Source organism: Cryptomeria japonica, chromosome 10, assembly GCF_030272615.1.
Source record: "Cryptomeria japonica chromosome 10, Sugi_1.0, whole genome shotgun sequence".
In the NCBI taxonomy this organism is placed as follows: domain Eukaryota; kingdom Viridiplantae; phylum Streptophyta; class Pinopsida; order Cupressales; family Cupressaceae; genus Cryptomeria; species Cryptomeria japonica.
The window spans coordinates 295,533,829-295,561,604 of NC_081414.1; the positions used below are offsets into that span (position 1 = coordinate 295,533,829).

The window sequence follows — 27,776 nt, forward strand, 5'->3', positions numbered from 1 at the left end:
TAAGCATAACTATTATATTATTGATGATACGCAAAGCAGTATATTGTAAGCTTATTATCAGCTCCGACTGCCAACACATACAGATTTTCTGCCAGAAGGTTTGGAGTCTTGGACCCATCAAAGTATGATAGAAAGCTACACCTTTACCTCTAGATACAATAGACTGCTTGTAGTCAGCATTATATATACTCACCATTTGATATCTTCCAACTTTAGTCACTGACACTTTCATTATTCGTAGTCGTCAACGTTCTCCATTTGAGTTGGGATGATGATAACTTCCTGATGTTGAAGGAAATAATTCTCACTTTTCTACTTTTCTATTTAAGGGCCATCACATGTTGCACAACGATTTGCAAAATTTAAGAGCCAGCAGTTCCATTAAAGCCAGCATCAACAGAATCATCTAAGGGCATTGAAGAGTTTCCTCAATCAACTGGCTTCTTCCACTTCCATTCTCTAAGTGTGAACTGCTGAGTACTCTCTGTGGAAGAATTTGAATAACCACCCCGTGGGTGGTTGCATTCACACCTGTGGCAAGCTAAATTTTTTTTATAGTTTACATAACCACACCTGCACATGAATGGGCTTACATCAGCATGTATTCATATTGCAATATTAATAAGAATTAACTATGCTGAGAATAAGCAAAGATTGTCGATTCAGTGCCATATAACAGGCTTAAAAATCTAGCCCGCATGTCTTGTATAACACATGAAATAATTCATAAATTGGAACTGCGTTGAGAAACCTACCCTGGGCATTCCCATTCCCCTTGATGCAGCTTTGGTTTAGGCCGAATCTCATCACATTGTAGGCATTCATTATTTTTGGCAAAGTTCATGAAATCACACCTATAGATTTTATGCAATGAATTAGCTAATCGGTTAGAAGGCACGAAGGGAGACTTCCATGAACCACTAAAATCAAAGCCCAGAAGAAGACTAACCTCGGACATTGCCAATCTCCTCTCATCTTTGCAATATCATCCCGTCCCAACTTTTTTCTAGGAAAAGGTTGAGACTTTTTCACTTTCGGTGGGGGGCCCACAAAGGTAGGCTTTGGGAGATTCGGATCAAGTGGAGTTGCACTCAATTCAACTACCTGCTTCAATAATTTACGAGCAGATGCTTTAACATTTTTTCTCATTTGTATCTTGTGTTTAGAAGGACCGATTAGAGGATGATATGCACAAGTCATTAAAATCCGCATCACATCTACTGTGCGTGCAGTGTCCTCCCTGCGTGGCATTACATAAGCCCGCTCACAAGAAGCTCTAAGAGTGCATGCACTACACACCTGACAATGTGGGAACAAAATGATAAGATCTACCAATAATGCAAGACAAAAGGCCAATAGTTGTAGCTCATTTAATAAAAATGACGACGACAGAAAATCTAAACAACAATGGAGTCTCACTGAAGGAAGCTGATTTACTGTATTAGGAACTCTAATAAGTACACTTACATCCCCTTCATTAAGATTAACATATGCTCTCAGACGCTTCCCAGAATTAACAACTTTTCCATCTAAACTGGGGCAACCAGAACCAACAATAACCTGAATATCTCGTCGTGACAAGGACCTGCAGAAAGAGCATCAATTGCTGATTTTAATATATATATACATGAAATCAAAGGATGTAAACATAATCAAGGTTGATAGGAGATAAAGTTGAAGCATTGCTACACAAATCCAAATATTCTAACTATTGTTTTTTCTGGATTCAAACTGTGTAGATATTTTTATGTCCAACATTTCGGATCTAACTATTGACTTCTCTTTTCTCATGCTCTCATTCCCTGATGATGGATCATAGAGTTTGATCTGAAACGTTGGACATAAAAAATATCTACACAATTTGGATCCAGAAAAATCAATAGTTAAAACATTATGGACTGTGGAAAATCCAAATGATTCAAATTTGAGTCTGATCCTGTGAAAAGACAGCACATGGACAAATCTTTTTCATTAACATCTACGAGAATACCATTCATCAATTTGAGCCTGATGCATTTCAGCTACTACATTCAAATTTCAAAAATATTATGCAATCACATAATGTGGAGTTTAAATTGTCAGGGACTCAGGACCATTCAAGTAAGAATACTGATAATTCAATATCAATAAATAATTAATGTTATTGAAAACAGATTTAATACGACACCAAACTCTAATTTAATAATTCAAATTGAAAGCAAGCACCCTAATGCATTGCTTGGTATAGAATCACACAAAAATCAGAAAGTTCAAGGCATCAAAAAGCTTCATAAACTTGAAGTTCCTTCTAGTTTTTTCTTTAATTACCTCACTAATTGACAAATCGTTTGCAACTTATTAAGATAATATTTCTCCAGTTGTAAAAATTAACTTTGTTTTCTGCACAAGACAACATGCTCCTGCTTTTTCCTAGAATCCAAGTTTGAAACATAATTTTTTTCTAGAGCTCACATATAAAACTTGTAGAATCAAATTTTAAACTTTAAATTCTCCATCTCACAAAATATATCTAAGCTGACATTCATTTGAAACTTCCTCTCTTGCCTCAACCTCTGGCCCTCTATTAGGGCTAAAGAAGGTTCCCAAGATTCCATAGCAATGCACCCTCATGAGGGCAGAGATAGGCAGAGTTTCCTAGACATCACCGCAAGGACGTGTTGATGTTAATTACTGGGACAAGAAATCCAGAAATATGACTCTCACTAAAGGAAGGGGGAGGTTTGAAAATCCAAGATTCCCAAACTGGTTTGGAGAAATCTCATTCATAAATCTAAAAAGATAGAAATGTCAAGAATGAAAATTGAAAAGATAAACTAAAAACTAAAAATTTATCTCTCTATATAATATTAAATTTAAAATCCTCCTGTTGATGGGGTAATTGACAACCAAAAGAGAAGGCTATCAACTAACTGGTAATCTTTTCCATTGGGCTTCACAAAATTGAATTTTGAATTTTTGATGGAGTGGCAAGAGGTGGCCCTAGGATGGATGCAGCTGAATGTCTTTTGAGAAACTCAAATAACGACTTCATGAGATGGGATGTTTTTCCTAGCAAATGTAGTGAACAATAAAAAGCTTAAGTGTTGGCTTTGATAAAAGACCCTAAATTGGTAACCAAATAATTCATCAAGATGATCGTGGTGGAAAAAGATTCAATGCTGGTTATTAACGTTTTAACTCTATGATTAAGGGGGCTACTCCAAATTGGAAATTAAATAATGGTCTCAAAAAGGATAGACCTGGTGACTCAATTTGAAGTAGTGATATTTCAACACTAATTTAGAGAATGTAACAAGCTAGCTAACTTCCTCGTTAATGCCAATACTGCTGGTCAATTTTCATTTTCAACTACCGTAAGTGATCAAGCAATGGCATTGGAGGGTCTAACCCCTCTTCCGGCCTTGGAATATTTACATCTTAGTATAGTAAATATAGGCTAGATAATATAATAAATAATTGTTAGTATAACAATAAAACAAAGGTTAATTATATGATACTTGGGAGAAGAAATTTTTAATGGGAAAGCAGGGCTTTATAATAAAAAATAATAGTTAGTATAAAAAATAAAACAAAAGTTAATTATGTGGTAGTTAGCTGGGTGGAGAAATTTTCTATGGGAATGCAAGGCTTTATAAGCCAATGTAATATAAAATCAATGAAATGATCCCAAGAAAATAAAACCATATAACATTTGTTTATTGTCTAGAATATGGTTTAATTTTTGCAATATTTATACCTGCAATTTGTATATGATATCAAAGCCCTCAATGATGACGGGCTGTCAGAATGGTGATGAAGGTCAAAGCAGAGCCATTATAGATGATCTTCCTAGAAGAATCATCGAATTCTCTTTTATATCTATAATTTGAGCATGCAAAGCACTTATGGCAAGGGCCACCAAACAGTGGACAAACTTTCTCCAGCTTTGACTATGCAGCACTCTGAGTAAAGCTTGAGGTGGATATATATTGCCATGTACAACGATCATTTAAAGATACATTTGCTTCAGCAAGGTTGAAGTCCATATATACCATCTCGTACAACAGTTGTTTGTACTTATTAGGGAATATTTTTTGGAATAAAATCTGTATATTTTTTTGCTGGTTTGAAAAAGTCTTTACAGCCTGCATTGAAGTGAAGTTTGGAATGCTTATATTGGATTGTGGAAGCCACAAGTTTATTTATCATTAAGTGCTAGTAGATTGGCTGGCAGAATTTGCATGAGTATGGATGTGAAGCAAGCTTATCCTACTTGTTTTTTGTTTGAATTGGTTTGAAATAGAACAGTTTGTGGTGGCATTTACATCTTGCAAATACAACTGGAGTGAACTGCCAAACATTTATAGGCAAATGAACTGAATCTTTTCACTTTGCAACACAAATTGTACTGTTAAAGGTTGGACAGCACTTTAAAACTTTCTTTGATGCTTTAATACATATAAAGTTTGGTATGAAGTCCATATAAATTTGGGTATTTCTTTTGCTTTACAAAGTTTATTTCAATATGAGGAAAAAGCCATATTACTTTGGAGAATGCAAAGTTATAAGGCAAAAATTTTACAATTTTTTTGAATTGAAATTTGTATTGAAACAACTAGAAAAGGGGTTAATAATGTGGAGTGTGTGCATCAAAGGGATTTATTTTTTAGTTTTTTTATGGTTCTTGAGACTTTGTAATTGGAAATATAAAGGCTACTGTAATTAGGTGCAATACCAGTCGATTCCAATACACTATTATTTTCCCTATTATTCACGACCCCACATACATCATATAATGCTTGTACTCTCAAAGCCATCCATGCTACACCTAACAAGGCTTTAAGGTTTTTGGAGACTCACATTCAACATCAAGTGGATAGAATGTAACAGAGACAAAGAGGAGCTTGATGGACACCTAAGGTTGGAGGAATTTCTCCATCGCAAGCTAGCTTTGTGCTAAAAAATGGTACTTTGCATGAGAAGTACCAGTTCTTCATTTGTCTTCCTTCTTGGAGCAAGAGGAGCTTGGTAGTTTTGGAACTATGGATACTGGAGTATGGAACAAAGACTGGGAAAAGAACTAGTGTAGATTAAACTCCGTAAGGATGGCTGCCTAGAAGGTTCAGGAGTTTGTGGATCTTGGGAATCATACACTTGTGAGGGTCATGAGACAACTTGGAGTGTGATGAATGTAGCTTAACATGGATGGTTGCCCAATAATTTGGGAGATTTGTAACTCGGGTGTTTGGGGAGGTAGAACCCGGGAACTCAAGAATTCAGCTAGGGAGCTACCTTTACAAGGGTTACAAGGCAGCTTGAGGGAATTCTACCCAGTCCAAGAATTGTTTTCAAAGAGAAGCTTTTGACAAGTATGTGGCTCTATTTGATTCTGATGTAATACAAGGGGAATGTTGGAATATTACACTTAGTACAGTAAATATAGGTAAGATAATCAAATGTGATAAATAATTGTTAGTCTAAAAAAAAAACAAATGTTAGTTATGTGGTAGTTAGTAAGGTATAGAAGCTTTGTACAAGAAAGCAAGGCTTTATAAGCCAATTTGATGTAAAATAAAATCAATGAATGTGATTCATCAAAATAAACCATATAACATTTTGTTTATCGTCTGCAATATGGTTTAGCTTTTGCAATCTGCTTGCAATTTCAATATGGTATCAAAGCCTCAATGATGATGGGCTGTGAGAATGGTGATGAAGGTTAAAGAAAATCCCTGCGATTGCTGCTTCATGGTTGATGATCTTTCTAGAAGAATCGTTGAATACTCTTTTATATCTATGTGGGTTGGAACGATTGATTTATAAATGCAAAGCACTTTCAGCAATGGCCACCAAACATTAGACAAACCTTATCCAGCTTTGACTATGCAGTATTGTGAGTAGAGCTAAAGGTGCATATACAACACCACGTACCGCAGTTATTTATATTCATTCACTTCAGTGAGGTTGAAGTGCATATATACCATCTTGTAGAACAGTTTTTTAACTTGTTTAGGAATATTTTTGGAATAAAATCCATATATTATTATTTTCCATTGCTGGTTTGAATAAAGTCTTTAAACCCTGCATCAAAGTGAAGTTTGGAATGGTTGTATTGGATAGTGGAGGCCACAAGTTTGTTGATCATTAAGTGCTAGTGGATTCACTGGCAGAATTTGTATGAGTATGGATGTGAGATAAGAAGATCCAAATTATTTTCTTTTTTAATTGGTTTGAAACAGAACAGTTTGTGGTGGCATGTACATCTTGCAAATACAACTGGTGTGTTGCTGCCAACCATTTATGGGCGAATGAAGTAAATATTTTCACTCTATGGCACAAAATTGACTTTTAAAGGTTGGACAGCACTTTAAAACTTCATTTAGTGTTTTGATACACAAAGTTTGGTAGGACGTGCCTTTAAATTTGGATAAAAAAAATTTCACGAGGTTTATCTCAATATGAGGAGAAAGGCATATAACTTTGGCCAGTGCAAAGTTTACAAAGGGAAATTTTTCTGATTTTTCTTTTAGTTGAAATTTGTACTGAAACAACTACAAAGGGATTAATAATGTGAAGTGTGTGCATCTAAGGAATTTTTTTATTTATTTTTTAATGATTTTTGAGACTTCATAATTAGAAATATAAGGGCTACTGTAATTAGGTGCAATATTAGTGGAATCTAATACCCTATTCTTTTTCCTATTAAAGAAAGTTTGGGAATGGTATGGGACATCTTGAAAATAAGGGATAAGGGGGAAATTGTTAGAATTTGATCATATTACATCATAGGCATATTCACAATAGTAAACAAATACCAACATTTCATTTTTAATATCATAATAGGTGGTTAATTGGTACTTGGTCGATTAGCATTAACCAAATATTGATTTTAATTTATTGCTCTATTTTTTAATAATGCATTGTTCAATGTTTGCCTGAATTTATTAAAAACAGTGTAACCATTTTTACATGCAGACTTGCAATCTTCTTATCTTGCTTGATTCTCAGCTTCTCAAAACATTGTGCCTTATAGTTTAATTCCCTCCCATGAAATGTGTCTATTAGTACCATTAGATTTTCAGAATCCATTGAAGTAGACTTTTCAAGTTCTTTGGAGAAAATTATGTAGCAACCTTTACATCTAGATCTATAATCTTCTTAGCTTTATCAATTCTCAGCTTCTCAAAAAATTGTGCCTTATTGTTAAATTATCTCCCATGATGTGTCTATTTGGATTATTTTCTCAAAGAGGGGTTGCTAAACAAGTTGGGGAATTTAAATGTACCAAAGAAAAAGAGGTGGTTGTTGCGTGAAGCTCATCCCTCTAAAGTTGCTGGTCATTTTTGTGTTGCAAAGACATTGGATAACCTACAAAGATATGGAAAGAGAACTTATAAAATATTAGCACTCTTGCAATAGGGCAGTCCACACAGAATAGTTTGTCCCTGTTTGAGACATGTTTTGGTTTCGTACCACATGTCACCCTTAGATGTTGCCATGGTACAGTCACACAGAATCAGCGAATGTGAATTTCAAGATTTACAAAGCCAAAAGGTTAATTGATAAAATTCAGCAAATACATCTCTGAGTCCAGAAGACTTTGGAAAGTCACAAGCTAAGTACAAAAGGCAACAATATCAACATCAAGTCGAGCGCAAGTTCAAAGTTGGTGATTGTGATTAGTCATACTTAGGTAAGGATAAGCTCCAAAGACAAAATAAGTTAAGGATAAGCTCCATAGACAAAATAGGAAGCTTAAATCCTTAAGGTATAGCCCAATCCAAATTCCAAAACAAGCAGGCACAAATGCTTTCCTTTGAATTTGCCACCATTTATGAAAATGTACTCAATGATCAATATATAACATCTGCATTTATTTAAATCTCCAATGCTCAACAAAGAAGAGGAGCTAGGGAATGATGTGGTCCACGACAAGAAATATAGAATAAAAAGGAGGGAAGTAAATGAAACTTGGTTAGTTGGGTTCAGGGGTCAGCTACTGAGCAAAATAAAAAATGGTCTACATGTGATCCGAAAATGGATCTTAGAAACATGAATAAGGGCATAAGACTTCACTTACTTGCAAATCCTTGCAATGGCAATTTCAAAGCCAAAAATTTAGTCCTTGGTGCAGAAAACAACTTTGAGTGGTCCAAAACATCTAAAAGTAGTCAGAACAAAGGAGCAAGGGCACATAAGTTGCAATTTGTGTTTGTAAAAAAATCCTGTTCACATCAGGTGGTGATTTCATAAGTGTTGAGTTCACTAGGTGGTGATTACATGTACCTCCTGGCAGTTTCATAAGCACCAGATTGTTGACAAGCAGCAATTTCATATTGTGAGGAAGTTAAAGGATTTCAATGTAGTCTTTTCTCATTCCAAGCATTTTGTAACCGATTTTCCTGCAAAAGGAACACTCCAAAATTGATAAAAAGACTAGGAACATCTAGCAGAAGGGTTGACTCTCATTCTAACTTCCGTATGTTCATTTTTGTACTATTGCTAGTGGGACATAGGGGTTTTCCATGAAGTTGTGATCATCTACATTGTCACATCCCCATTTTGTCCACTAGTCCCTCAATCAAAAAGGGCCTCAATGGAACAGTTGCAATATTTGAATTTAACAAACATTTTGGCAGAAACTCATCTCATTTTCTCTTTCTGTTTAATGCACTTTGTAATTGTGCATAGATATTACTTATTTTCAGCCCTTAGTGTGTTGCATTCTTCTACAAGTTTCCTAGATCTATATCTAAAGGAAGCACTTCCATATTCTTCTTCTTGAAATAAAATATGAGTTTTATAAACACAGTCCCTAAAGCAAGATGTGTGATATTTCACACATTGCTCTAACTCAGCAACTGACACAGTCAATGCATCCACCTCAACCCAAAACCTACTGCTGCTTAAGCAAATAGTGCATTCTTGTGCTCAATATTATGATTTTGATATGATTCTTTGTTTAGGAACAATTTAATAAATTGAAACTCACCAAACTCAATCTTAAATCAGACTTAAAGAAAATTGAGCAAAAAAGGGAAGAAAGGAGAAGATAGATTAAAAGAGAGATGACAACAGAACTGTTCTTGGGAAAATCCTTTTGAGAAAAAGACTCAGCCTCAAATGCAGATCTCAATATATTAACTTTGAACTACTGTACCACAAGGATGCCTCCCCTGCAAAAATCCCCACATTTCTAGGATGGGGTGTCTCCAAGACATGGGGACTTGGAGGGGACATCCCTCCCTGTCCCACCACTTGCATTGTCATCCTTGTGATGTTTTCCTCTTAGAGGGAACATTTCAGGACCCAGGGGACGTCGGGATGTTCGCATGACTCCTAGAAGCCTCCTGACCACCTCAAGGATGCCCAGGGGTCTCCCTCAGCCAGTCGGCCAAATAAATTATTTAAAAAGAAAAGAAAAATTGGAACTCCATGCCTAGGGCCAAACCTTAATGGCCTATGGATCACACCCAAACCCCAAAAACTCTATAAATATGCCTCCTAACCTCGTTTCAACTCACAAAAACAAATCAAAAAGAAGCTGATAGTAATAAGTGTGAGAGTGAGAGCATCAAGCCTGCAAGTGCAAGGTGAAAGAGTGAGAGCGAAGAGCAAGAGGGTTGAGGAGGAGCAAGAAGAGGAATGATGCCAAGTTGCCAACTCAAAGGATTGAAACTGGCATTTTTCAAGCAAGAGGTAGACTTCTACAATTGGTTTTTTTAATTTGTTTAATTAATTTCATGATTTATGTTGATAGAATTCGTAGGCATGGCTGTATGTTGTCATTTTTGTTGACAGAATCCATATACATGGTTGTATACTGTCATCAACAATAATAAAATTCATATACCAAGTTGCAACTTTCAATTTTAAATTTTAAATTCAATAGTTATTAACTTATTAGTTTAGTTAACAATTTAGCAAATGATTCAATGAATTATATAAATAAGTCATAGTCAAATTTTGGTTTTTTTAATTATATACGAGCAAGCCGTCATATTTTAATTTTTTAAGTCTTAATCTTTTAGATGTTCAAATTTTTTAATTTGTCAAACTAGGATTATAACTTTTGTGTAACCTCTGCTTTTGCGCTTCATGCAACTTGAAGTAAGAAAAATAAAAGTGCAACCCTTGTTTGACAAATATTCAATACAAATATTTCTGTGTGTGTATCCTCTTTTTTTTTCACTGTGTGACCTTAAGTAAGAAAAACAAAAAGAAATCTAAAAGTAACAAAAACAAAAAGAAATCTATGTGTCTTAGTTCCTTGCATTATGCATGGTTTAAACTTTAATTTTCAAACTATAAACTTATAATTTTTTTATCGTTCATTGCAATGTCATTATGAATTCTCATGGTATGAGTGAGGATGAGGTTGGGCCTCAACAGGAAGCTGAAACTGAAGGTGAAAATGAATCCAATTATGCACCTGATGAAAGTGCAAAACCAAAGAGGGGTGACCATGAAACCCAAAGTACTAGTTCCATTGTCAAGCAAAATATTAATCGCCCTTCCATAGTACTAGCAAAATATGCTAAGGGCCCCTTTGATCCTAAGTCTCCTCTAAGACAATTTGCAACAAAATTACAAACAATACTTGAGGCATCTGGGGGCACTAGATTGTGGAAGTGTCACTTTTATAACCTTGAATTTCAAAGTAGTATTACCAGAATTATTCCCATTTGCTTCATATATGAAACAAGTGTAGAAGTAAGTGAGAAGTTGACCAAAAGATTGAACTATGGGGCTGAGATAAGTAAGTTATGGAGCAGTCTTGGTAGTGAAGGCATTGCACTACCTCTTTGTTTAAAGGTGGAAGGAACATCAGGGAGCAGGTTCTACTTCTACTACTTTGTAAAGGCCAATTGCACATATGCCAATTTCTTCTACTTCAAGGGCAGCAGGGGCTAAGGGGAAACACAAGATGACAAGTGATGCTCGAAACCCACTAGCAAAATTATCCAATGTGCAATTGATGGATGAGGTAGATGAAACCATTGGCAAATTCTTCTTTTCCAATGTCATTCCATTCCATGTGGCTCATTTTCCTTATTATAAGGAAGTGGTGGCGAAGATAGCAATGGCAGGAGCATCATATGTGCCAACAAGGGAGAAAAATTGAGGACCACAATCTTGGATAAGAACTGTACCAAGATAAATATTTTGATGGAGAAAATGAAGAGATCTTGGGTCACTAGTGGATGCAGTGTAGTCATGAATGGGTGGACAAACATTAGACATCATCCACTCATCAATATCATGGTTACATGTACTGAGGGCACCTATTTTCTTAGGGTTGATGATTGTTTAAGGCATCACAAGGATGTTGATTTTTAGTTTCAGATCCTCAAAGATAATATTGAGAAGGCTGGGCCACAAAATGTGGCCCAAGTACTGACAAATGCAGCCCATGTATGCAAAGCTGCAAAAAGTGTATTGAGGCAGCTTATAGATATATTTGGTGTACTCTTTGCATGCATGCCATGAATAATGCACCCAAGGACATGGGAAAGATTGATTGGATCAAAATAGTTGTCAATGATGCTAGAGATGTATAGATGTTTATCTGCATTTTCACATGCACTATTTTAGACTTTTAAGAATAAATTCTCAAAACTTGTAGAAACTAGTTTTGCATCATAGGTCATTCTGCTTGAGTTGCAAGAGGCACTGTAACTAATGGTTATAATAGAAGAATGGAATATATGGCCTAAGTCCAAGATAGTGCAAGGTAAGAGGGTGAAGGATGTGGTGAAGGGTGATGTTTTTTGGGGTGATGCAAAATACATTGTCTCCACCATTCCTCTAGTCTTCAAAGTGATTAGATATGGGGATTCCAAAGCAGTTAGCCTTTGAGGAGGTGTATGAGTACATTGATTCTATGATTGACCAAATGAAGGTTTGCACATGGTTGCCTATACATTGAACACCAAGTAATACATGCAAAGGCCTAGTAGAGTTGTACCCATACAAGATGCTAAGGTTAAGGCAAGGGTTCTAAAGGCCATCCAAAAGGTATAATTCTATAGAGGCCAAATTCATTCACACTGACCAGATAAAATTTGCCTCTCATGGTTATTCTACAAAGGCCAAGATGGATAGGGAAACTATGACAAAGGAGGACCTAGTTTTGTGGTGGACTATGCATGGGTCGACTTCTTTGATTACCTCTCTAGCCATTTGATTACTTCTTTGATGGGCCTCCCCACCGTTGTCACCCCTACTATCTCCAAACTTAGGACCTTGGTCTCCCTATCCTCGAAACCCGTTCCCCCAGCAGGAAACTTCGTGGAACTATGCTTTGAACAAGTCTTACAATATAATGAGAAAACCCCACAAATAATGTAGCTTCTATGTCAATATCCCAACAACATGTTGATAGCTAACCCAAAACCCAGAATCTACAAAGCTTGCAATGCAATTCAAACCAATGCCAAAGCACAATGCTAAGGCCTATTTTTTAGGATTTTCCCTTTCGAGAAGCTACTTGTCGTTTCACCAAAACCATGGGCTTCTGAAGGAGTGGGTAATCAAATCATGGTCAAGATGACCATTCAAACCCAAGTGCCACCCTTCATGCATGCAAATGTAACTTGTACTATTTGACGAGTCAATTAATCAAGCTAGGCACTCCAAAGAAAATGCAACTCCTCTTCCAAGATGCTCTTAAACATTGTCCAAATGAGACAGTCTAAGATGCTTTTACACACTCTCCCAAATAGATAGACCAACATTCTTTTTCAAGTCCGCTTTGTAATCCCATACCTAATGCTCTTCGAAACTTGTCATAACACAATTGCCAAGTGTTGGAGTATGTCTTACATGGAGTCTTGAGAATCTCTCCATGTTTGGCGGCTCATGCATGCAAGTGTAACTTCTAATATTTGAATAGTTAATTAGTCAAACTAGGCACTCCAAGAAAAAATTAACCTCTTCCAAAATGCAGTTATGCACTACGCAAAATAGACAATCTGAAAAACATTTTCAAATTCACTTTGTAACCCCCATATCTAATGCTCTTTGACACTTGTCTAACACAATTTTTGAGTGTTGGAATCTGCCTTACATTAAATCTTGAAATTCTCTCCACATGTAGCAGTCCATTTAAAGAGGCCCAGCAATACAACATATGAAATATTAAATATTTATAATCATTCCTAGGACTTTGCAAGGTGTTACAACTGTTGGCATAATTGATGAAGATAATAATGAGGAGATTATTGGCATATGGAGATATTGATGAGATGAGAAGATAACCGGTAAAGTTATTGTTGGCATATGTAATGTCCCCTACCTGATCTATTTCAAAATATTAAAATTGATTGATATTCTTCAGTTAGTTATTAACAAGTGCTTATCTATTTTCCTCATTAGATGATTAAATATCATTATTAATATAGATATCAGGTCCTGTTACTACTTCAGTTTTAAGGGAGAAGGGTTTACGTATGTTACCAAAGTGCTTAGAGACCAACTACAATAGGTTCCCTCAAAGTTTACAAATCCAAACCCTTACCTATCTTGGGTCTATACCCTCAAGGCTTATGGGTCGCTGATCCCCACCCTATCTTGGGACACAACCTATTGCTTGGATTTAGACTGCCCCTCTTTGGAACATCTCATCCCCATCTTCTTAAATATTGACAGTAATAATATGATTTAGATTATAAGTACACTAACTTCTCATGTATTATAAATATATATGAAATTAAGTATGACTGTCATACATATTGCAGTTTATAACAATATTATTACTAGATTCTGCATAACAACTTTATCAGGCTTCATATACTAAGCATACATATTAAGCACATCCCCATGCATACCACCAAGAACACAAATGTTACTGCCTGTAACTTGATAACAATTCTGATCTGATCTGATCAATGGTGATGTCACTAGATGCTTTTGATTTCTTCCCTTTATATCTCTCAATTTGAGGGAGAGGTCACACCTCTTCATCATGTATGCCCTTTGGCAAGAGACATACCCTTTCACCATTAGCACCCTTTGAAAGAGTGCAACTCTTCATTATTTCTACCTTTTGAAAGGGACACGGCCTTTCATAATCAGATTTGCACTTCTCATTTCCAAATTATTCCCCCCTCTCAAATGAGGTTCTCTTCTCCCTTTTATATCTCATTGTTGAGGGAGTCCCAACTTTTCCTTTCATGTCTTTTGACTTTTCATTAACTTAATTAATTTTTAATTAATCATGTTTAATTATATCATTTTATATTTTAATTTAATTTTTTATGTTTTAATTTTATTATTATCATTTATTATTAAATTCTATTTCAAAGTGGGGACATTACAGCATAACCGGTAAAGTTGGTAAAGTTGATGGAAATTGTTGGCTAGATGATGATGATATAGTTGTAAGTTGTTTGATGACTTTATTTGTGTTGTCATTGATGGCAACCATGTTTGTTGAGTCATCTAAGTCATCTAGGCCTATCGGTAAAGCCTCACCGGTAGTTAAACCAGTTTACAGTAAGGTAAGCAGGAACAGTGCAATGATCATGACACCAGTGCGGATGATTGGTGAAGAGTTAGATGTTGCAGTGTGGAATATATGTTTATGACATTGGCATGAGTCTGTGATTGCAACCGCATCAGCAAATTCAGTATATTGAGTGACTTATAATTTACTGTCATAAACTTTGTGAAGAAGAATGTATGCTGGTAACAGATCTTTAACCGTTAATGATTTATGGTTTGACGGTGAATCTTATCATGTTCATAACTTAGTGATGACATGTGAGAAACTGTGTGTGATGATAAGATTGCATTTAAGCGCGTACAAGGATCGGATTTCTTGGGAAACAACAAAGTGCTTAGCAGAATGTGACAAGGGTTTGATTGCTTATCAAATCAATGTGCGGTGATCATTCAACGGTGGAAATTGTCTAGAAATTTGTTGTAATGATCTATAATGTATTTTGGCGGATTATTTTGCCGCGCTTATTGTAAATTCATTGTATTTTGAATGTACTTAGGGTTATGTAACCGAGCTAGTTGAAAAGTGTATTTAGGTCGAGTTGGAGAAGGGATTTTGTGTTGGTGGTTTTGAGAAGAAGAGTGTGCCGAACCAGATTAAAGAGTCTGCTATGAGAAGCAGAGATTGAGCTGAAAAGGATCTGTACTAGCAAGCAAGGAAGTGTTGTAATTAGATCGTTTGCCCTGTTGTTCCCTAACAGTTACAGCAATTGAAATCCCTTAACCGGGTAGATCCTAACAGGTCTTATTTGTAAATCCCTTGATCGGGTGGCTCATTAGCTTGAGTTTAAAATCCTCTAACAAGGTAGAGCTCCTAACAGGACTAAGGTGAAATCCCTTAGCCGGGTGACTCCTAACAGGGTCTGCTCTTAACCGAGCATATTGTAAAGCTCTGTTGTGACCATTTCACACATCGCCCCATTGCAAATGGGGACCCTTGCTTTTTGCTTTTTAGGGTTTGTTTTCTAGGTCTTTTAGGGTTTTGTTAGTTAGCCTTTGCATTTTGAGTGTTGTCGGGGAGATCAATAGGATAGCAAGTCCGGCTTGAGTGATGTCCTGATCTTGAAATTTGGCTAAGTCTGAAAGTCATGATCCTGAAATTTGGCTAAGTCTGAAAGTCCTGATCCTGAAATTTGGCTAAGTCTGAAAGTCCTGATCCTGAAATTTGGCTAAGTCAGGAATGCCCTGATCCTGAATTTGACTAAGTCTGGAAACTGAAAAACCTCCAAAAACTAGATTTTGGAATATAACTCCTAGAGGTCTGAAACCACTATCAAACATCCTGAAAGTATATATGGAATATAACTTAAAGCACTTATACTTAAATGTTATATTCCATAAAAATTATCCTGATAGAGAGTTCAAAAAGTCAAAGGGCGCTCCCGTCCCTCTCCAAGGGTCCAAAGCGAAAAGCACTCCCGTCCCTCACCAAGGGTCCAAGGCGAAAGTGCTCCCGTCCCTCACTGAGGGACCAGGGCGAAAAGATTTATTTGAGCCATTCCTGGCCTTGTTTGGTTAAATTGAGACATCAAAGATATGGTGAAGGACGAAATGAACATGATAGAGCATTCAGATTTGATTGAAAACAAAGAAATGATGAAGTTTTTGCCTAGAAGGTCAAAAGTGCTCCCGTCCCTCACTGAAGGACCAGAGCACTTTTCTTTATATGCACAATTTTAGACCTCTTTTGGACATTAACTTCTATTCATAGCATGGAGTAAGATGAAATCTTCCCTAGCAAAGGAATTTCGAGGTGGAAAGTGAGGCAATTTGGCTTAGAACACAAAAAGTGCTCCCGTCCCTCACTGAAGGACCGTGCCACTTTTTTTCAAATTTGCACTATCTTTGCAAGGTTAAGGTGATTTTATGATTTGAAGAGGTTAAGGGAAGCATGTTTTGTTCATTGAATATAATTTAAGCAGTCTACAAAGGAGTAAATCAACCCAAATGTCAAAAAGTGCTCCCGTCCCTCACCAAGGGACCAACACAAAAAGTGCTCCCGTCCCTCACTGAAGGACCATGCCACTTTTTCAAAAGTGCTCCCGTCCCTCACCAAGGGACCAGAGCACTTAACATGTTATCTTGCCTTTCTCACCAATTTTGGACGAATTGAGACCAAGGCGCAAGTTTGAAAAAGTGTTTAAAATGCCTTGAAGTTGAATTGAGATGCAAGAGTTGCAAATTTTGACGACAACTGGCAAAAGTGCTCCCGTCCCTCACTGAAGGACCGTGCCACTTTTTCCAAATATGACCATTTACCTTGCATTTTGAAATGATATTTTTATTACCAAGGCTCAAGATGGTGTGAAATGTGATATTCTACGCCTTGAGGGTAAATTGAAGATTAATATGATCAAGAATTCATGCAACGGACTCAAAAGTGCTCCCGTCCCTCACTGAAGGACCGTCCCACTTTTTTTTGAAAACAACAAATTCCCTCCGAGATTATGCTAAGGCAACGTTGTATGAGATGGGAAGAATCTTCTAAAGCATGGTGAACAAAGGTTTGACTTCAAAAATTGAGAATCCTAGCCTAAAAATGAAAAAGTGCTCCTATCCCTCTCCAAGGGACCAGGGCGCTTAACATGTGCATTCTTTATTTTTGCCATATCCCAATGTTGACATCCTCCAAATTGCATGAAATGCCAAAATCATTAACTTCGAAATATTTGAAAAATTTAAATTAAATTGGCATTTAATAAAGGCGCATGGCATTTAATAAATTAATTTTGAGCCTTAAAACGAATTTTTTATTATAAAGGCATTTTAAATTAATTTTTGTGAAATTAAAATTAAAAATGGAGCGCTTGAGGGCTTATTCTTATTATTTTATCAAGTCGGCCTCTCCTTTTTGCAATTTTATTTATTTTCTTAGCCTTTTGTTGGCAAGTCGGCCTTGGAGGCAAAGGGGTGAGCGCTCTATATATTGGAGGTGTTTTTTTTTTTTACAATTCAAATCATTCTTGCATTATCTCTCATGCGAACTTGAAGAGCAATTTGAGGAGGGCGAAATTCATCTTGAAGGCTATCAGAGAGGCATATTTCTTGCTAGTTTGGAGGATAATTGTCAGATTTTTGAAGACATTTGAAGGCGAATTTCCAGATTTTGAAGAAGCTAGTGGAAGGTGGAGTTCTTTTCCAAGCTAAAGGAGGCGTACTTCATCCAAGGGATGGCTATAAATCTTGCCCAACAAAATCCGGTCCTCTTCCTTCTTTTGCCAAGGTTTTGTAAGTTAAACAATCAAAGGAGGAGGTATGAAGAATCATTTTTGAAGTTCTTATTCAAGACTTATTGTGATCCCATTGCAATTTTGTAAAGTCTAAGTCTTGAAGATCCAAATTCCATTCATTATTAATTTGAAAATGTGTAATTCTTGCTTTATCATGGCTTTTTTCAAATTAATATCTTAAGTTTTACCTTTGAAAGGTCTTAAATTTCATGCTTTAAGGTTTGATGCTCAAAAGACTAACTTTAATATTTTGTGTAGGCATCAAATGGAGATCCCGGAGTTGGAAAATCAAGCCGGATCAAGGACGGTCTCCTCCAAGATGATCAAGCAAGGAGAAGGGTGACTTCCTCCAGTCTAGCATCGACAAGGACAACCTTCTTCGATCCAACATCATCAAGATAAGGGCGACCTCTTCCAATCCAACATTCCAAGGCGAGGTACATCATCATCCTGCAAATCAAGGACACAAGAAGTCAGAGCAAAGGGTTCGTTGAAGAAGCAGATAGTTCCAGATGAATTAATTAAAGCTAGCTTCTCAACAACATCAAGTTGAATATCTACCAAGTTACAAGTGTCAGACGAGGTGGCATCTTAGTCATCACTTCTCCAATCAGTGTGGTCCACCTCAGCATGTCCAGATTCAATGTACCTAACTCATGGAAGGTGGCACAAACTTCGATGTACCTACCCCGGCTATCCATTGGTGGAATTTTCCAGAGAGGACATGTGTCCAAGCAATACAATTATTTCATTGGTCAAGCATTAAATGTTATGTAATGGTTGTAACAAACCCTAATTAGGGTTTTCATTGTAAAATCTTGGCCATTGATCTCGAATTGATCTTAGCCATCGAATTGTATTGAGGGCACTATATAAGCCCTGGCATTTCATTTGTAAAGGTAGTTAGAAAGAAATAGTTGGAAGGAGTTAATAGAATAGAGTTAGTGAATAGAGAGTAGTTAGAAGGTGATTAGCAATTGATAGAATAGCAATTAGAGTAGAGTAGAGAGAGAAGGCAAAGATTGTTGCCAAGATGTTGTTGTAAAAGACTTGTAACTTCATTGAAGAAATGGTGAAATTTATGGGTCGATTCGACAATTTGCATGGTCTCTATACTTCTCGTATTTGATTTCGTGTTATTAGGTGAGTGGAAGAAATGTGTTTGATTGATGGTGAAATTCGTATATCCATACTACTAGCAGTTTGTTGATTGCAGACTTGCCTTGTGTAGTCAACTGGAATCATTCAGCTTAAGCTTAACTTCAATCGTCGCTTCTTCATTGATATGCATCAACCTGATGGTGTCTATGCCTGCAGTGATGATTTGAACATCATAAAGTTTTCCTTCGAAGATCGCACTAACCTTGTGGAGATGTTCCTGTGATGTCAAAACAAGACTTAGTTAGAATTTCATCAAAGATCATTCATTGCTCTTACATTCTTAGTGTTAGGATTAGATCCTTTCCTCGCCCTCATCTTTTTTCCTTTTTTCAAATCAAAGCTAGTAAGAGCCTGTCTTCCAGCAATATTCAAAGCAGATCAGACGTTCAATCATCAAATGTAAGTCCCCTTGTGATTCCAGCAAATCACATCATACCATAGAGAGCTTATCCACACGTACAGATCCTACAGCAAAGAACCTTGGAGTCATCCTGATTGATCCTTTTTCGCAATATCTTCAGCAATCAGAGGCTTTACTCAAGAGAGGATAAGGTACCCTTGGGTATTTTATTCTGTGTTTGATAGTGTACAAAATACACGTCAACAAGCTCCTAACCGGGCTAGGCCTTTAACCGGGCGCATTCTGAAAGAGTGCAAATATTTTGTGGGTGCTAATTCCCACTGTGGTTTTTCCCATTTGGGTTTCCATGTGAAAAATCTCTATGTTCATGTGGTGATGCATTGTTGATGTGTAGATTTGATATCATTACTTTATTTGCACGTTGATGAACACTTAAGTGAATGGTTTGATAAATCAGTTTAAAGGACTATTTGAGTAGTTACCGGTACTGGTTTTTGAAGTGTTTTTGACGTATTATCAGAGTTGTTTAACTACTGATTCACCCGCCCACCACACCCCCCCCCCTCCCCCCTCAGTAGTTACTGGATCCTCATAATGACAACAACACCTAATTCTAACGATTATCACTCAACTTACTGTAAAAAATTAAGTTCAATAATAACGTAAGCTCATTCAATTCCTGTCTTTAGAATTCTTCTCAGCATAACTGACAACCATCTTCAAATATTTTTGAGTCTCTTGTTTAGTCACGTCATTGTTCTTCATCTGAATATCCAGACATGTATCGGGAGAATAAATTGGCCTTCAATATCATCACTATCAAGTTTAAATGAAGCCTTCAACATTAGTATTATTTCATTTTGTGCCAAAAACTTCACTGCCATCCCTCTCATTCCATTCCAGCATTTTGATGAGGCACATTCAATCTGGTTCTCATTGAAATGTGTAGACATGTGCTCCATTAAAAGCTTATTTTTGAAATGTGTGGACTTCAATATCATCCTCAACATCAAAATCAATAATATATCTCAAATTACTCCTTTTGTACATTGGATTGACATCAATGGGCACACATTCTACTAGTTCCTCAACACATCACTCAATATAGTGCAAAGAGTAATCGCTAATTATCCAATAAATACATGACGGTTCTCCTCCTAAACGTTCTAATTAGTAAGATTATCCAATAGCAATTCAAAAAATATCTAATCTTTGTTCATAGTTTGACCTTTCTTTAATGAAGTCATAAATTGAGATTTGAAAAAAGTATGACTGCATGAGGGTTGGGAAATATCAATTGAGACACAGCAAATTGTTAGTTTCTCCTTTCTTCCAATAAAGTCAGAAATTTGAGATGTGAATAAAGATAACACATAAGGTGGATGCTTCTCCTTCCAATTACATTGGGATCCCCACAAAATGTGAAACCGTTCATTTCTCAAAGCTAAAAGGTTAAATCCTAAAGGTAAAAATTGTGCATTCACAAATAGAGTGATCTAGGTTTAAATCACCACACCACAATAAGATGACCCATGACTTTGGGGACATACATATAACACATCCAAGGCTGTGGCCTGTTCATCCCACAATCAACATAGTCATTGAGATGTTCCTAGTCACCCTCAACAAAAACCAAAATTAAAATATAAAAAATATAAATTTTGATTTTGATTTAAAAAAAGAAAAAGAAATAACCTTTGAATAAATTCACAACCTTGGTGAGTACTCACTACTTGCCAAGTTTTTGTCTAAATCCAGTGAGATTTTTGGCAACTCTAAGCCTATGAATCACATCACAAGCAAAAAATGTGGATTAAGCACTCCCAAAATGTTGTTTTTTTGGCTTTATAAGCATTGTTTTTTGCCTTCTAAAAAGTTATGAAAATGTTTTGTGCCATGAAAATTTATGTGGTTTTGAAAGTTTTCATCGGGCTTGGTGATGGGGGCTCCACCCCTTGACCCCTCTATTGTGACAAGGAAGGTGCCAAGGGCATTGCCCTCAGACCTTACGTGGGGCACTGCCACTGAAGCCCTGCAAGGGTATTGCCCCCAAACCCTCACCAAACTCCCTTGATATATTTTGTAGTTGTATTTTGCATGAAAATTATGTTTTTTCCATAGATTTAAGAGCTTTTTAAGTTGCGAGTTCTTGCTGAGTTGGAAATTTTTGGCCTGCCAAGTTCAAGCTTGCAAACTATGGAATGAATAATGCCTTCAGCAGATTTATCCATCCTTTGACAACCAGCATCATTATAAGATTAATACTTCATTGTGGCTATCAAATGGACCTAATATCATGTTTCAAAGCGCAAATATATAATAAAGTTGACAAGCTTTGCAAGAATAATTAGAGATTCTGCAGATAGAAGCCTCTGTACCGATCAATAGAAAAATCCAAAATGTATTTGCTTTATAATGTTTATCCTCATTTGATATCCAAAGTTTGTGGTATTCCATATTATCTGCATCGACATCAAATTTCAACCACTCAACTGAAGTATGTTGACGATGGACCAATAGAGCATGCTGAGATAAAGTTGAATTCTTTGTTCAGGACAGTTAATGGTTGCCGTCTTACTAAATCTATAAGCAAGGACAACATAAGCTTTAGGCAGAGTAGTAGAAAACCTCCAAACTGAAAAAGACAGATATTTCTTCATTTCTTTTTCAGCTGTTTCTTAAAACCTCATTTTTTAGTAAATCAACCTGTACCCAGTCTATCTCTAACGTCAACCAACTTCTGTTTTCTACTTTTATTGTTCTAAATCATAATTTCCGTACCATGGAAGCTATTTATAAACTACATGCTTCAGGATATTTTCTTGAAAAAGATTCTGTCATTCTTTCTTTATTTTTCTCTAATTTTTTTTCTCAAGCATATCTTGCATTTTTTTAGACCTCTAATAACTTGCTTTGTTAAGAACATCGCTACAATGGATTTATAATCCAAGAGAATCCCAAAATCAGTGAATACTCATCAATTTTTTTCCTGGTGAAGTACAAATGTCAAAAACTGTTGCCAACTTACATGTTTCAAAACTGACCATAGCACCCTTGGTTATACTTCCCTGTTGCAATATGTACCAATCTATCACATGTAAGATGATCAATGAAGCACATTTGGCTGCCATATTGCAGCAATCCCAAACCCTTTATGGTCTTTATTGTCACTATGTTGATAACCACTCCAAGAACAAGCACTTTTAGGATGAGGATCACTTTAGCGCACTATTAACTAGCGAAATCCCAATATAATACACTTCAAAACTACAAACACTTACATCATAGATTATTTACTATTCAGAAATATGACTTAGAAAGATGGATGTATATTTTATAGCCTGTCCAAGAGATATTTCGAAAATAAGTTCAAAGTCTTTTTTTAAAAACAAATTTCATGCTCCTTTTGTTTGTGAAAAAGGCTGCAATCGCAGTGAAACAAAAATCTCTGTGTTGACCCACTCTACTGATTATTATTCTTCTTTGTCTTCTACATCTCTTTTTTTTTTTTTCTCTTCATGAACAATACTTTGTTCCTGCTGCTTCTGAACCTGATTGATTACACTCTGCTCCTTCAATTTCACCTTCAAAGCTACATTTCCTTGCAGATCACAATGAAATCAGTGAACTAACAAATTTGACTCCCCATGCTATCTGTCATATTCCCGTGTAGACAAAAGGCAATGATTAGAAACATTAAACAATACATGTACATAAATATATATATATATTCAATACATAAATTATTTTTACCACTTAAAATACGTTTTATCTTAACTAGTAATGAAAGGATGCGTCCATTCCCAAGCCAACTCCGGAATAGACACCATGTTTCAAAGGGAATCGCGTGGTTTCAAAGAGGTATAAAACCGCACCCCAAGGAAACACAAGAGAGGGGATGACAAGGAGAAGCATCCAACAGGTAACTTCGTTACTCAGTAATAATATTTATTTCAGTTTTCATAATTTATGATGCCTAGACAACCATGAGGATTGCCCTGGGAATGCATCAGTCAGCAGACGATGTAAAAGGGCTAGTCGCTGGTTCTTCCCAACGATGAAGAACCAGTGCCTAGTAAGCATTCCTTCCCATCACCAGTAGGCTGGTACGTCCCCAGGCCAATCCGCTTAAATGTCGAAATGTTGAAGTATGTTTTGTGCAAGTTGTATTAAATCTGCTTTCATTCCTCATATAACAGTAATTAATATAATTTAACTAGTGACCCAGATTAATTGCTAAATCGGTTCCATGCCTAAAAATGTCTTACCAAATGAACTAAGCACATCTGTAATGTACAAAAGGGTAAAAAGAACTTAATCTTCACGCTAGATAGGTAACCCGCAATATCAGGTTTAGAATGCTGCATTAAAATACACTTTAGTGATAGATAAAAGAATAAAAATAATTCATTCATTCTCAGACACAACTAATATGTAGAGAAAAGGAATACTAATTAATGATAGTCATGTTTTTGCAACTAGGCACAAATATAATGAATTAATCCCTACAAATTTATATATAATGGATAAATGATAACCAACTAGTATAGTCATGAATCTATGTTTTATGTATGCATTTGTTATCTTCCTGATATCCTTTGTTTGTTAGTACATTCAAGATAATGAGTGCAAGCCAGGGGTATGCTGGGCCCATCCTCAGGTGGCCCTATTAGCCCTAAGAGACGGGATGGGTTTGGATGGGTAGCCCAGCCAACCTAGAAAATACTCAAAATCTAGAATGGGTCGTGTATGTATTTTGTGCTGCAATAATTATGCCACCGATCTAATATTACTGCTGACACATAAAATAAAATATCTAAATGTTGCAGGAAACCGTAATTTCCTTTTGTGGCCCTAAATCCAACCTTTGGTGGATAGATCAGGCCCTAATTATCAGAAAGGCAAGGCAGGTACAGCAAAGGTTCATTACACTATCCATTATGTTCGTTGCTTTCCAAACTCACAGTTGAATCGTAACCTTAACAAATTATGACCTGCATTTTGCATCAGTTGAGGAGGAGTTATCTTTTGAAGGGGTGCAATATTTTGAAAAGGCCTAGCATCTTGCTGATTTTGTGGAAACAGAAAAGTAGAGTTCAACTATTTGTCCAGAACATTAAATTTCTCTTAGGAGAGCCCATTTTATACCCAGTTGCAGCAGGAACTGAGTGCGTGCTAGTGTTAGATTACTGTAAAAGATAATGTAAATGGAGAATTGGATACAGAAAAAGATATTTGTGGCATCTGCATTGTGTGTGCATATATTGCAAAGTGTAGCCCATTTGATCATAAGAATGTAATAAATTCTCATTGAAAAGGAAGAATCAAAACAAGCAGCATAGAAGGTGCCACTATTTCCAAATTGTAAAATAATGATAGATTCATCTTTGTAATTGACTCTAACATGTTCAAAGGGATTCAGTATGTAGCATTGGCTCATTCTATTCTTCTTTGCTGTATCTGGATAAAACAAAATCTGCAAAAACATGACTGGTTCCCATTACAACAGCTTGATGTAAATGTAACTATGGACAAGTGTTCTCTTCATGATCTTTCTATTTACCCCACGTTAAGATTTCACTGAATTTAGGGGGCAATCTCTTGTAGCATGCCTGTCTCTGCATTGTGAATGGTAAACTCCATATGCCTCCTCTAATATTCCCTCCTTGCTCTTTTCTTTGAGACTTTCTAAGATGGGCTGCAACATAAAAATCAAGGAATCCTTTTTCGATTTCAATCTATGTTACCAGATACACCAAACAAAACCCACTGATTAATTGATCGCCATAAGGTTCCTATGCTACCCAAATTGAGAAATGGAAAACGAAATTGAAACAGCAGACAATTAATCAGCATGGCTTGCAAGATGCATTGCAGTTATGTCTAGCATTTTGGAACATTTTGGAGGTATTTTATACAAATATAAAAAATTATTAACTTACCATTGTAACAAAAAAGGAAACAAATTAATTCAAGTTTATATAAGTAGAAACTATATCGTATCAAGATTAATCGATGTTCTTATTTTTGTTAAGAGGGATCCAAGAAATTGAGGTGTAATGGTAATGGCAGGCAGTTGTGAGACAGTAACCTAGATTCAAACCCCTCTCACTGAAATGTGAACATGTAGCAAGGTTGTGATGTATGGTTACAGGAAATCCGTGCCTTACCTGTGCTCACAAATATTATGAATGGGACCTGATATTGTTCCACACTGCATAGATGAAGATACAATTTATTGCATCGAAATTCTAGGTTATGTGATTTTTCCATTGAAGCCTTATGGTCTGGAATCCCTATCATTTATTTGTATACATAAACTTTATTTATTACTTGTTCAACTTGCTTGTGAGTGAATCTGTTTGTTTCAAAAATCTGAAAAGAACTGAACCACCAAATGGTAAACTCCAGATTCAAAATATCAAACCTTAAAGCTAAAATATCATACTCCAAACCTGATACCCAAAATGCTGAAGGCCAAACACAAAGCCCTAAATATAAGAGTTAAAAAATCACTCCAATTGAACCCAATTATCTCTAGAACATATAAATATTAGTATTTACCATAGGTCCACGGAGTTTCCTAATGGGGGATGGGGGGACATGGTGACAGGTTTCAGGGACCGGGGGACCAAGGGCCTAAATATTGGAATAGTAAGGGGTTGGTGGTGGATCGGTGGTGGGGGGAGGTGGTGCTGATATAAAAATAGAGGTGAATTGAAATCTTCCAATGCAAAATCTGCAATATAACATCTCTGTGAGTGCCCCATGAAATGCCAACTAGTTTCCACGAAGTTAAAGGTTGCACTTAGTATGTAGTGGCATGTACCATATAGCAAGTGACCTGACGGCATTCCTGGCAGAGGTGACAGAAGTGGTGGTGTTGTGGGGACGCGTCTATTCTAGCTCCAAAAAGAGAGTACGGATTGACTAACGCGCGTGTTAGTCGCACGTTTTACACCGTCGATTTTGCAATTAACGGCTGCGATTGACTAACCTGTCACTAACACGCTGTACGAAAGGTCTGTTTTAAAGCTAGAATAGCCGCGGCGGTGTTGTAGGGGGGCATGTCCCCCAAGTCCCCAAGTCTCAGAAACGTCCCCCTATAGAGAATGTGGGTTTTTTTTTTTGGGGGGGGGGGAAGGGGCACGTCCCTGTGGAACACTGGTATTTACAGTTCTCTCTACCAAAAGAAGCTTAAAATTAGGACAATGTTGTGTCTTTAAGCAGACTGTTTCTTCTGGTTTGGTTAAGAAATTTTTGAAGATTCTTGATTTGGTTGTTCTTTATTCTTATTTCAATTCAATAGAGTTTTTTTTTAATGTCACATCAAATTAGAATAAACGTCAAATCATCGAGGTGCACATTTAGTTTAATAAATATTTTTTTAAATGTCACATCAAATGCTGTAAATCATCGGGGTTTTAATATGGAGACAATTGTTCACATCTCCATGAGAAATGTTTAAATATACAAATATTGACTGGTGAATCAGGCAAATAATCATGCAAGGCATACAAATTTGAATGTTGAATAAGGTAGTCAGTCTGTCCAATACGTTTAAATGTATATCTGATTCACTAAAATGTAGAAATATTGAATGCGAAGTCAAGTAAATTACCATAGCCATTTTGTTTAAATTTATAAATAATGAATAGTGAATCAAATGAATTACAACATTCCATAGCGTACACAATCCAATAAGGCCGGGTACAAGTCCTAAATGGATTTGACAGAAAAAATGGAAAAAATATTTAAAATATATAAATACTAAATACTAAAGCAGATCAACCACCATAACCAATTCCATTGATGGAGTATCTAAGCCAAAAGAATCCCAACAGAGAGAATTTACAAGTAAAAACCGTTTTTAAAAAAATACTTAGATTAGTGAATTCTGGTCATTTCTACCTAAAAATATCAAAACGCTCGTGACCAAATCGTCGACAGGCACTTCTGAGAGCCTTCAAAACCCTTTTATCCTCTTCACTTCCATCAGGCACATCGTCAACGACATCATCCTCATTGTCATCCCCTTCCGCGGCATTAAAATAATTTCCCTCCGCCAGGCGGTCTACAAGGTCAATCCACTCTGCCCACGGATGATACACTTCCACTTCCCTCCGCAATACTCCTTTCTTATCATTTTCTTGTTTCACGCTCTGTGCACATTCTGTAGAACCGGTAGAACCAGTCGCCGTACCTATTTCAAGATCATTCCTCTCACTCTTGTCAATTTTGTTTAAGACAGAGCTTAGCCTGGGACCCAACCCTTCAAATTGATTGAGTCTGTAACAAGGTAGGCAGGTGGTATGATAGAGGGAAAGGAATGGTCCAGAGGTATGAAATCGTGAAGTGAGAGAGATAATACCAGAAAGAAGGAATGGAAATCTGGCAAAACCCATCCCATGGAGAAAACCACCTTGAGAGATTTCAAATAGATTTTACAGTCTCTCTTAGATATAGAAATAGTACTCTACTGTTGTGTAATGGTTAAGACTGCATATCCATGCCCCTCTCTTCCTTAGATTAGAGTGACTGCA

At 36.4% G+C, this 27,776-nt stretch overlaps 1 protein-coding gene across 1 annotated transcript; it reads right to left on the reverse strand.

Annotated features, from left to right (window-relative positions):
• LOC131029355 (zinc finger protein VAR3, chloroplastic) lies at window positions 1-27,776 on the reverse strand. Its single transcript, XM_057959819.2, has 5 exons — window positions 27,145-27,776; window positions 1,468-1,585; window positions 950-1,299; window positions 756-854; window positions 1-573 (listed from the first exon to the last, which is right to left on the reverse strand). Exons 1-5 carry the CDS (start codon window positions 27,636-27,638, stop codon window positions 429-431), a joined length of 1,206 nt encoding a protein of 401 aa, XP_057815802.1. The 5' UTR covers window positions 27,639-27,776; the 3' UTR covers window positions 1-428.

Bases quoted from the DNA above. Each gene is read 5' to 3' on its own strand.
- LOC131029355 (XM_057959819.2), bottom strand. From the start codon at position 27,638: ATGGGTTTTGCCAGATTTCCATTCCTTCTTTCTGGTATTATCTCTCTC. The intron at 1,586-27,144 runs GTAGAAATGACC...CTCTTTCTGCAG, and splicing joins GAGCGTTTTGATATTTTTAG to GTCCTTGTCACGACGAGATA. The intron at 855-949 runs GTTAGTCTTCTT...TAAAATCTATAG, and splicing joins GGAGATTGGCAATGTCCGAG to GTGTGATTTCATGAACTTTG.